The sequence below is a fragment of the Salmo salar genome, chromosome 03 (assembly GCF_965601325.2).
Source record: "Salmo salar chromosome 03, fSalSal1, whole genome shotgun sequence".
Lineage (NCBI taxonomy): Eukaryota > Metazoa > Chordata > Actinopteri > Salmoniformes > Salmonidae > Salmo > Salmo salar.
This window is the reverse complement of record NC_138293.1, coordinates 27,730,913-27,743,446: the sequence shown is the minus strand read 5'-3', so window position 1 is coordinate 27,743,446 and position 12,534 is coordinate 27,730,913. Positions and strand designations below refer to the sequence as shown.

Below are 12,534 nucleotides of genomic sequence, written 5' to 3'. Positions count from 1 at the left end.
TCTACTCAATCATCTTGCTTTTTCCTGTGGTCAACATGCCATCCTCTATTACTACCACCCTATGTGTCACAAAACCAAGCATTTCATAATATAATGTTGATGTAAAATGATAATACATTTGTAAATGTAATAACAAAACAGAGGTACAGTATTTGGAGATGGGGTAGCCTCGACAATACAGAGGGAGCAATGTATTATAACTGACAGGAAAAAACACTGTATAGACAACACCATTCAACAATAAAAAACGAAATATTAAATCATAACAGGTGCAAACACATGATGTATATTGTATTTTTCATGTACACAGTCAAAGGGGGAAAATAAACAACTTCATATCCACAACATACATAAATTAAAATCAAGGGGACACCATAGATCATATCAGAATGTGTATGTTTTTTGTTCACAGAAAATACTTACAAAACCACAACCATTCTATGATATGCATTCTTAATTTGTAGGCTACTCGTGTGAATCCAAGCAGAACAAAAACATATTTATTTAAAACAAATGGAACAAGCAAAGAGGAACAGAAAATCTGTGTGGTTGTAGGGCATGCATGTTCCTCATACCTCAGAAATCATTGGACATTGACTGGTGTGCAGCCAGGACATGGTGGCTCTGGCTGGGGGTCGGACAGTCATCCATGTCGTCATCCTGGTCACAACCATCCTGCCCGTCCTGTGAGTAACTGTACTTCATCATCAGTATATTCCTGTGGCTGGAGGGTGTGGCCTGGTGGGACTGGGAGAGAGGTATGTCTGACATAATGGCTGCGTCCCGCACACTCAGGTTACTTTGGCTTCCCCTGACGCTGGACACCTGGGAGTGGGCTCCGCCGCAGTGGTGGTCACGAATGCATTTGGACGAAGACCGTGTGAGTTTGTGAAACTTATCAAAGTCCTCGGCCATAGCCATTTCGCTCATGTGGTCGGCAGAGGCTGCCCTCCGCAGAGTGCACAGTTCATAATGTGGCGGCTCAAAGGCCTCGTGGAGCAATGTGGGGTCAAAGTCATCCCTCCTGATGATGTATTTTTTGCGTGGCTGTTTAACTTGAATGATACTTGCCACAATGAGAAGGACAACCACCAGACCACAGGTGACTAGAATGATTGTGACATTGGTGTGGTCAATATTGTCTAAGATGCTGGCTTTCCTCTTCTCTGTGGACAGTAAATATTACATACAATTAAGTTTTCTATTTTGGCGGCTAGGTTTGAATTGTGATGAATAGTGTGATGAAAGTTACATTTAGATTTATCAACATTACGTTTAGAATGCACCATTAACTTGTACTTTTGTCATACAGGTAACCTAAAACATTGACTGTAGTTTATATTTGTCAGCTCTATACCCAAATGGAACAGGTGTCTCACCTTTGCAGTTGTTCTCGTCCCAGGGGTAGACACAGTTCTGGATCCCGTTGCACACTAAGCTGGTGTTGATACACATGTTGCTATGGCAAAAGAAAGCCTCCGCTTCACATGGAGCTGAAAACAAGGGGAAGATAACTTTAATCCCTAAACATTAAATAGGGTTTGAAACTAATGAATTACATTAAAAAGCAAACAATAAGGCTCATTGTCAAGAAGGCACACTGCCACAACAAACTTCAACAAATGCCAACAAACAGACACCTATATGCAGTTTTTTTTTTTTCAGTGTTTGTTTGTGTTTGATGGGGTTTAATGTGGCAGTGTGCAAGTGGCTTTAGATCACGTTTGGTCCAGGAGTGTTGTTACTACACTGTAAAATAAATCTAGTTGTTTCAACTAATTATTACAAAGTAACTGGTTCCACAGTTACTCAACTTTTCGGTCAAAAGTGTTACCTGAACTTAACATTTTTAGTTGGCCCAAACTTAGCTCCAACTTGATAAAACATAGACAACAATTCAGTCAATTTAAAATGATCTGTTTGCTTAACTTGTCTCATATATTCGTTCAACTAGAAATTATTATTTTGGCATCTTAACTAAGAAAGGCTATGCAACTGGTTACACACACAGTGCCTTTAACATACAATGTTTTCAATTTATATATTTGAGAGACATGATTACATTGTGCATGTTCATTTATACAATCATTATTATGCAACATGTCATTATTATTCATCAAGCTTGCCTGGGATTTGAACTCACAACCTTTTGGTTCATGGCATACTGATCTTCCTGCTACACCACCATGTCTGTGTCAGTTATCAGTTAATCTGACTATTCTCTCATCATTGATTTGATTTACTTATTTCAGCATTTAGGGTTTTCTGTATACAGTAGTTGTCTAATGTTGGTGGGGCATATTACTCAGTTTTAATGTTAATCCTTAATCACTGTGATAAATAAAATTGTTTTATTTGAGTGTACTTTTAACAGAGATTTACTTTGAAGTGCAAAGTGTAGCAGTACAGGTCAAATCAATCATTGGCACAGGCATTGCAGGAAGATCGGTATTCTGTAAACCAAGAGGTTGTCAGTTCAAATTGCAGGTGAGGACATGTTGAATAATAATTACTGTATAAATGAACATGGACAATGTAATCAAATGTGTAAGTTGAAAATATTGTATGTCAAAAGCACTGTGTGTGTGTAACTAGTTCCACAGACTTTTTGTTGTTGTTGATGAAGATGCCCATATAATAATTTCTGGTTGAATGAACATATGAGACAAGTTGAGCAAAGACATCATTTTAAATTGACTGAATTGTTGCCTAAGTTTGAGATAAGTTTGGACTAACTAAAGAATGTAAGTTCAGTTAATACTTTGATTAAAAAGTTGAGTAAACTAAAAAAGGTTGTGGAACCAGTTACTTAATAATAATTAGTTGAAACAACTATATATTTTTTACAGTGATACAATAACCCAGTAAAGGGGACCCTGTATTCCCTGCGACTGCCTCTCCTTACAAACTAATTGGAACATTTCAAACAATGTGTCAACAATTAAACATAGCAGTAGATGGAGTGGAAATTGTCAAATTAATTCACTAACGCTCTAGGAAGGTTGTGAAAAGGATCCGGAAGCGGCTTTTTCGGCTGCCCTGATCAGCCCACATTCGTATGACCCCCACCGAGGTAACCAACATGACATCGTTGGCAACTGTGCTGCAGAACTTGTTCTTCAGGTGCTCCACTGAGCTACTCCCGTCGTACACAGCCACAAAGTTACGTTTGCATTCATTGGAGTTGTGCATCTCATATTCCAAAAATCGCAAATAGATCTGCAAAAAAAGTGAAATAAAAGTGTGAAACAACAGGTTCCCAACCAAATGGGAACTTGACTTGTGTATCTTTTGTATAGCATGTTTTCCAGAAGACTAATGGAGAATGTGAGTGAGGGATATTGCAAATATGAAGAAGAAAAACACACAAGAACTGTACTGACCCTTCCCTTTGGTGGCGCTCGAATGAACCACCTACAGTCCACAGCCTCTGTCTGTAAGGCTTTGCCCTCTTTGAGTATTGCTGCAGAATCAATGATCCCATCTGATCCACCCAGATCAAATTCACAAACTGTAGTACAGGAGAGTCCATTGCATAGTGTGTTAGTTACACAACAGTTGGCTGTTACAATATACAGTATGAGGCTTATATATGTTTACATAGGTGATATAAGAAGAACCGTGTACCTACAAGGCAGAGGCGGTAGGACACCCATGTCTTTAAATTCAGGATCTGAAAAGAGAGCACACAACAGAGAACCTATTGTATACTTTTTCTGCCATTTCACAAAATACATGTTCTGTGTCTGAAAGGATATGGGCCAGCAATGCATATTCTTGACTGTGTGAACTCTGTCCTTAGTTTAATCCATTCTGCAATCATCCACTTGTCCTTCATAAAAAATGTCGAGACAGAAAGAACAGGACTTCTATCCTAAAGCTTCACCATTATGATTTGTAGGTGGATTAATAATCCTTGGACCGGCTTTATACAGATTATGCTGCACAAGCAATGAGAACCAAGTGATAAAATGGGACTTCCAAAATGTTTTCATGATATCATCTAAAAAGATGAGGTTGAGGGAGAAACCCGTTTTTGAAATATGAATATAAATATAAAACAGTTATATTTAGAGGCAGATCTTTGTAATATCACCAATATCAGCTGTCTGAGCTATTTAAAACCTAACCTCAGCCATGAATCCTTATTAATCCTCTTGTTTCTTACCTCTGCATCATGGATTATTCACTGTGTGTGTGTGTGTGTGTGTGTGTGTGTGTGTGTGTGTGTGTGTGTGTGTGTGTGTGTGTGTGTGTGTGTGTGTGTGTGTGTGTGTGTGTGTGTGTGTGTGTGTGTGTGTGTGTCAGAAGATGTACTGAAAGAAATACGAAAATATATTAAACATATGTCAATCTTGCTTTTCTATCCAGTTTAAAACAAATATTTACTGCAAACACTTACGCTTATGTAACAGTGTAGTAATAAGATGATGATCGGTCAATTAATTATCCTGCCACTGATGAGAGGAATTAGAAGAGATTAGCATTTGGCACTAAAGGATTCATTACTTCTGAGGTAAACACTGGGAAATCAGCTTGTACTTCTCTACCAACGCAGGCCTGGGAAGGCTTTCTATTGGCTAGAGTATTGTTGCATGGATACTTTCTTTATGGATACTTTTTGTTGTAATAGTCCCGGAAAACGTACCCTCACACTCACTCACTCCTCAAAATGTGCCACTGTGTTTCAGGGAGAGATTATATGGGAATCAATTTATATCTATTTATATCAATCTATATTCATCTTTTGACACTGAAGTATTTCACCGGAACTTGTGGATGAGCCACTCACTTCAAGTCTTGACTCCAATGGAGGGCAGGCAGTGATAAAGAATAACCATGTCTACTGGCAATGTCAAAACCTTCCCGAGAATGTGAGGTTACTGAGACATTTTTGAAAGATTGATCTGATGAATGGCTTTGATTGGGAGAGAGGGAAACAAGGAAGCAGATGAATCTTTCCTCCCAACGTAAGTGCCCTATAAATTCTGCCAGTAATAAATTGTCAACTGCATGGGTATCCCTTAAGCCGAGGCTCAGAGCTGACAAGCTGTACTCCCCTGAAGACAAGCTTTCATTAACTGGGCTGGGTGAAGGAGGAGATAACACCCCCCCCCCCCCCCCCCCCCCCCCCCCCCTCCCCAGTTGCAGCATGTGTGCCTGCACTACAAATGCAGCAGCTGATATGGACACACACAGCAGTAAGCACCACACCAATCTCCTGTAGCTGTAGCTCAGTCACTGAGCTGTAAAGGGTAAATTGTTTTGGCTGAAGTTCTCTGCATTAACTGGATGTGTACAACTTTATGTCAGTATTGTGTCTGTGTGTCTCCATGTGTGAGACAAACAGTTAGCCTGTCGGAGTCACACATTCAGCAACAACCTCAGAATAACACTGCAAATATTGAAACGTTTAAAGCAAATTGATGTATTTGAAATGATATTACCTTGAGTGAAGTTATAGCGTGCTGAAAATCCAATTGCCTCTAGTTCGCCGTCTGCGACAAACTTTATATGCAGGTATCGCCCACTTGATTTAATATACAAAGGGCTTTCCTGGCCACAGTATCGACCAATTAAAGTGGAGAAGGAAAAGGGCCCATCGCGGACTTCAATGTGGTCAAATTTGCATTCCCATGAAGGCTCTATTGAATACTTCTCATCAAAGAAGAGGTCGATGCATTGTCTTGGTGAAGCTGAGAGAACACAGTGGGGAAATGTAAGAAAAAGAAACACAATATCCAACAAAAAACATTTACTTGTTGAGATGGTGTTTATGTCTTACCTTCAATGATATAAATACATGTTCGCTCTGGTGGGTACTTTTGGGGGTAGTTGGGGGAGGTGAACAGGCCTCCCTCAGCCTCCTTTATCCAGGTGCCACATTGGCCTATTGGAGTCACCCCTGAATTGTTTGTCACTGAAGCACAAGATTAATGTTCAGGTGCCAATCATAGCATTATACCATCCAGCTTTGTCTGACATTAAAAATGTATCAAATGTATTGTTATTGATCTGGTGTTTCATGGTCTTCTTCATTAGACAGACATTACTTTTCCCAGTTAGAGAGATTCCAACATAACAGGGAAATAAATAACTCTACACACAGTGTATATTTCAGTGTTACCTGCTTTTTTCCCCGGTGTACCAGACAATCCAAGAGTGATTAGACTTGCGACTACTGCTGTAAAAATAAAAGGAAATGAAAGTTAGAAAAAAATACCCAGAAAACAATTGGCTATGGAAATTGTGTTTGTGTATGTTACTAAACCACAAAATAAAAGGATGTTCCACAAAATCCAGAAATTACCATTTCGTTTCATAGCATAATGAATTCACATGTAGCGTTTTTTTTAAAGCGTCATGGCTGGAAAGTTCAACGGCAAGCATTGATTTAACTATGCTGTTGACCATCTAACTATGCTTTTAAAGAGATCATGTGATACAAACAAAAGTAGACAAAATTTACCGAGAGGCAAGGCAAATTTGTTCACCATGTCTAATCCTTGCTGTTTTCAATCCCAAATATTTCCAAAACGAAATGAACGAATCATTATTCCGTGCAACGGGAAAATTCAATCATCATATCCACGATATCCCTATTTTATTTCAGTGTAAACAAAACACAAATACAAAGTTACGGGAGGAAAAGCAGTCTCAATCCATCCGCTGCTGCTGTGACAGGCAGATCTGAACGTTCTCCTGAGTCCTGATTTCCATCCAAGCGCAGCGACGATAATCCGACCGACAGCAACCTTCAGTGAGTATAGTATCCTTGACAGTTGACATCGTGCCAATTTCCCGTATTATATCTGCCACATGCCGGTGTACATCATCATAGGTCTCTGTGCTTGTGGTATTTATTTCCCGTGGACGTTCTGCATAAATACTTGGTCTGGACACTTCAAGCCAGACACTTCAAGCCACCTTACTCTCAAATATATAGGATATTCAATTCTGGTAGTACTGTAATAACTAGTTAATAAACTATAATGATGTTGTTTTATAAAGGAACGGCAATTCAGCTTCAACTCAAGCTCAACTTATTTTTTTGTTTTGTGGCTCCGGTGTGGCGCAGCGGTCTAAGGCACTGCATCTCAGTGCTAGATACGTCACTACAGACCCTGGTTCGATTCCAGGCTGTATCACAACCGGCCGTGATTGGGAGTCTCATAGGGCAGCGCACAATTGGCCCAGCGTCGCCTGGGTTAGGGTTTGGCCGGGGAAGGCCCTCATTGTAAATAAGAATTTGTTCTTAACTGACTTGTCTAGTTAAATAAAGGTTAAATAAAATAAGATATTAGAGATGAATTGGGGTCTGGGTTTGGGTCATTTTGGAATTTCAATTCAATCCAGGAATTAAAATTCGAATTTGAATTGTTCACACCCCATAGGTAACAGAATTGAATTTGAATTAAAAGAAGTAGAATTGAATTCAAAGAAATTCAACTGAGACATGAAACGTACATTAGGTACACTCTCACGAAAATGGATGGCTCATACAGACGGTGAGTCACATTGCTGTGGCTTGCTATATAAAGCAGGCAGATGGGCATCGAGGCATTCAGTTACTGTATATTGAACGTTATAATGGGCAAAATGAGTGACCTAAGCAACTTTGAGCTTGGTATGATCGTCGGTGCCAGGCGTGCCAGATTCAGTATCTCAGAAACTGCCGCCCTCCTAGGCTTTTTTTAGATCTTGTCATGGACGGGCTATTGCCACACCACTCTTATCAGCTAAAAACAAGAAGAAACGGCTCCAGTGAGCACGCGATCACCAACACTGGACAAATGAGGAGTGGGAAAAAATGATCTGGAACATGATATCGAGTTCAGTTTACTTGAGTGGCCTGCGCTGTCCCCTGACCTTAACCCAATAGAGCATGTTTGGGATGAGATGGAACGGGCTGTTTGAAACAGGAATGTACCGCCGTCCAATCTGCAGCAACTGCGTGATGCCATCTTGTCAGCATGGACCAACATCCCTGTGGAACGTTTAAGACTCCTTGTAAAATTCCACTGAAGAATTCAGGCTGTTCTGAAGGCGAAGGGGGGTCCAACCCGGTTCTAGATGGGTGTACCTAATAAACTGGCCCGGTGAGTATATACTGTAGCTATATGAGTCTCATTCCTTTGACATATATTTAGCCAAAAGCATCTGCCACCTCAAAGTAAAAAATAAATACAATTTCAAAAATTAGCTTGATTATAACTCAAAGATGTCAAACAGTATTTTGTTGGTATTTTTGTAATTAGATGTTAGGTTGTTCCATTCCATTCTGGAGTGTTTGATCTAATGCATTCTTGGATATGTATGTTTTTTTAAATATTTAATAACATTATTATATTATAGAATTATTATAGAAAACCTAAAAAAAATATCTAACAATATTTACAGACCACTATAATTACTTGAAACTCTTTTAAATGTTTCAAGAAAAAAAAAAAAATATTGCTTACCATACATTATATACAAAATAAACATGTGCTTAATGATTTATGGAAGAAAGTATCCATTTGAATTTCAAGGAATTTCATCAAATTAAATTCTACTTCTGCTTCCTGCTCGGTGTGGCCAATTCAAATTCAAGAAATTGAATTGGCATTTTAGACCAGTTCAACTTAGAATCAACCTCAATTGGGGAGCATTGTTATGATAGGCAGCAGGGAAGCTAGAATAAGGGTTGATGCAATTAACAAAAGTTTACTTGGCAATGGGTCTCAGAAAACAGATGGGAGGAGGGTTCATCCAGTCTCAAATTAACTTTGGCAACCTCTGTCTGAAGCCTTTCCCATATGAGTAGAAGGTAACAGTGGGTCCATACAGGAACCAAGATCATAATACTGGATAATGCTGCATATTAAACTTCACTATGATGAGAAAAACGCAAATGAAAGGAATCATCCAAACAACATGAACAAAGTATCAAACAGATGCAGACAGAGGAGGGTGGGGAGTTACAGTAATATGTTCAGCTGTCCTCTTGCCAGAATTGCATTTCATTCCTTAAGGCCAGGTGTCCCTGGTGTGAAATGATTATGGGCAATAGGGTGTGTTGAACAGGGTTTGCTGACAAAACAGTCAGTTCACTGTGTGGAAATAACATCTCTCATATCATACGCACGTTTTTTTATCTACAATCCATGCAAAAATAAAGACAGTCCTATAAACTCAACCTGAACTCCCTATACAGTATGTAGTATTGTGTCTCTTTGTCATGCCTTTTATCTATGAATAAAACCCATGCATTTCTGTTGAATGTTTTTGACTGCCATATGGGATGAAGAAATAAAGTAAAAGTAAAGTATTTTGAATTCCATAAAGGTTTCAGAAAATATATATTTAAACAGATCCATATCGTTCAATATTTCTGAGGAAAAAAGATGAGCTTGAGTTTCCCATATAAGTATTGCAAACAGGTATCTCATTCACATAGCCTCAATGTTGCAAAGCTGGATTACTTCTCACTGTTCCAGACCAAAGAGAAATCAACTCCCTTGATATTCTACAGAAGGGAGACAAATCTGACAATACAATCCATCTGGCTTTAGTTACTGTGAGGCAGATTGTTGTTATTCAGAGTTTTATCAGGACAATTAACGGGTCTTAATTTTTTGCACACTCAGACAGAATAGCAAAATCTGAATTCATGATGACACAGAGGAATTGAGTCAGTCACTGGCTGTATCCATTCCCCAAACGCACTCACCAGTCACATTATAATGGCAATGCCACTTTCTTGCAATGAAACATGTATGAATGTTGAACAAGGTTTATATTTCTCTGTGAATGTTTTTTAAAGTATTATGTAACTAATCAGAAGGCATTATACTATATCGGTCTCGTGAGACTGCATGCACATAGCTATCCATATGCACAGACTAGCTAGTCTGTGACCACTGCGTGCACAGTCAGTATCAAATCTGTAATTACACAATATTATCTGCACGGAGCCATAAGCAATTGTGCCATGCTTGGCATATCAAGGCAAGTATTAGCTGCAGTTTGGATGAGCTGCACCCAAGTGGGGTGTGTAGTCTATGTTCAGGAGTCCCTAAATTCTACCCACTAAACAATCATTCTGATGTAACTTTGTCTACAAAACATAGTATTTTGACAGATTTTGATACATGATTATTATGGAGACAATCCAAAACCAGAGATTAAAGTCTTTAGTTTAAATAGACTTAATAGAGATTTGAGAAGAAAACAGTTATTATCAGACTTACCATCTGTTTCAATATGGTAAGCAATAATGTTAAGTATAAGAAGTAGGTCATATTGACTGTAAAATGTTGTCAATATGGCCCTGGGTGTGATATAACAGAGAACAGTCTACATTGGGCTTTCCATGAATATCAGAATACCATCTACTCTCAACTCTCCTTTCCTTTACAGGTTTTCTCAATTGTTTACACACAAATACTGGTACTTGAGACACAATGACCACAACATGTAACTCATGCACCAACCCCCTGAACCAATTCTGCTTAACTACAAGCACAATTCCTGCTTTACACTCAAATTGCAGTTCTAAAACACACTTTTTTCAAAACACTACACACAATTCTTTGCATTTGGCACAATTTTCATGCAGAAAATCTCTTGTTTTCACAATGAACACACTGCCATTCAAATATGCACACTGACTCATCACATGGGCAAACACCCGTCACACAGTTTTACAATTAGCAATCAGAGCTTTAGCATAAAAGTGCAACAGGTGAGCTCTTCTGTTTTGGAGCAATGGATGCCTACATTGGAAACAGAGGCAGAGCCAGAGGAGTGAGAGTAAGAGGAGGAGGACGGGGAGGACGAGGATGAGGAAGGCCAAGCACCGTAATCTCTGATGAGATCCGAGCCACTTTGGTTGATGATGTGGTCAACCATGGTCTAACAATGAGGGAGGCTGGGCAAAGAGTACAGCCAAATTTGAGCAGGTACACTGTAGCATCCATCATCCGGACATTCCGAAATGAGAATAGGTAAGAAATCTACTCTCACTAGAAAATTGCAGTACTGCATATCAATACAGTACTCAATGAGTACAGTAGTACAGTATTGCCTGTGGACTGTTCTGTAGGACTGTAAAAATAAAGTATGTTTCAAGTATTTGGGAAATGTATTCCTACTTTGTATTTACAGTATTTGACTATTTGTTTGGCAGAACTGAAAGATTACCAACACAAGGTGGTCGAGAACGTGTTCTGTCTCCTGAACAGGAAACTGAAATCATCAACATGGTCCTAGAAAATAACGCCATAACAGCGCAGAGGGAACATCACAATGTGTGCAGCGATTACCCACCACGGCGTCATCCATCACCATGCTACCCTTGGCCCCTACAACACCGCCCATCTGATCACATTCCTGGACACCCTACACAACACACTCATTCCACCAGATCAGGTAGATGGCCCAGAGCAGCTCAGGTACGTTGTCATTTGGGACAACGTAAGTTTCCACAGGGCTGCTCTGGTTCGTAACTGGTTCACTGCCCACCCACGCGTTTTAGTTGTTTATCTCCCTCCATATTCTCCATTCCTCAATCCTATTGAGGAATTTTTTTCTGCCTGGAGATGGAAAGTGTATGACCGAAATCCACAAACGCGTATACCTCTTCTCCAAGCTATGGAAGACGCATGTGGAGATATAGCAGCTGATGCTTTTCATGGCTGGAATCGCCATGCTAGGCGATATTTCCCCCGCTGCTTGGCCAGGGAAAACATTGCTTGTGATGTGGATGAGGTGCTGTGGCCAGACCGCAACAGAACAGAGGATGCAGCATAGTTTAAAAAATGTTTTATTTTTTATTTGTTTACTGTAACTGTATACATTCTTCTGTTTTGTATGTAGACCACTGTATGTGCAACTTTGTGTTGGTTGGGAATGGGATTGTTTTTGTGGGGAAAATAAAATATATTTGTTACCGTGTATTTGTGTGTTCTGAGTATAAAAACAATATTCTCAAATATTTTACAACACACTTATGTATGTACTGTCTGTAGTAATGGCAACACTGAACCAAAAAAAGGCCTAAGTCATTAAGATGAATGGAGAAGAAGTGTTTTCCATTCATCATAGTGTTTTACATTGAGCACATCAGTGTTCAACTGGTTCTTATAAATGTCTATTCATATGATGGTTTGTGTGTGTCATTTGAAAACAAAATACCATTTTGATAAGAAATAACATTATTTTTTTGAATGTAAAGTTTCATTTTGCTGGAGAATTGAGGGGTTTTGCCCATTGTGTGTGTGTTTTTGGATTTGTGTGTAGAGTTCTGAGAATATGAGGCATGCTTTCAGAAAATGTGTGTAAACAATTGAGAAAAACTGTAATTGTACCTATTTTATATAGACAGATACAGGCAGGCATATATGCTCATTTAGCATTTGCCAACCAACCACTTGATGGTGCAAGTGTAACTCATATCACAGCCTTGACACTACACTATACATATACTGTGTGTGAGTGAGTGAGTGAGTGAGTGAGTGAAAGAGCGAGAGAGAGAGAGAGAGAAAGAGAGAG

The 12,534-nt window shown here is 39.2% G+C and overlaps 1 protein-coding gene across 1 annotated transcript; it reads right to left on the bottom strand.

Moving 5' to 3' along the window:
- Positions 1-130: 130 nt before the first annotated feature.
- Positions 131-6,497, bottom strand: LOC106599312 (neuropilin and tolloid-like protein 1). The gene is made up of 9 exons (XM_014190483.3): positions 6,470-6,497; positions 6,128-6,184; positions 5,786-5,920; positions 5,448-5,696; positions 3,632-3,673; positions 3,384-3,511; positions 2,991-3,219; positions 1,380-1,493; positions 131-1,166 (listed from the first exon to the last, which is right to left on the bottom strand). Exons 1-9 carry the CDS (start codon positions 6,495-6,497, stop codon positions 577-579), a joined length of 1,572 nt encoding a protein of 523 aa, XP_014045958.3. The 3' UTR covers positions 131-576.
- Positions 6,498-12,534: the final 6,037 nt, after the last annotated feature.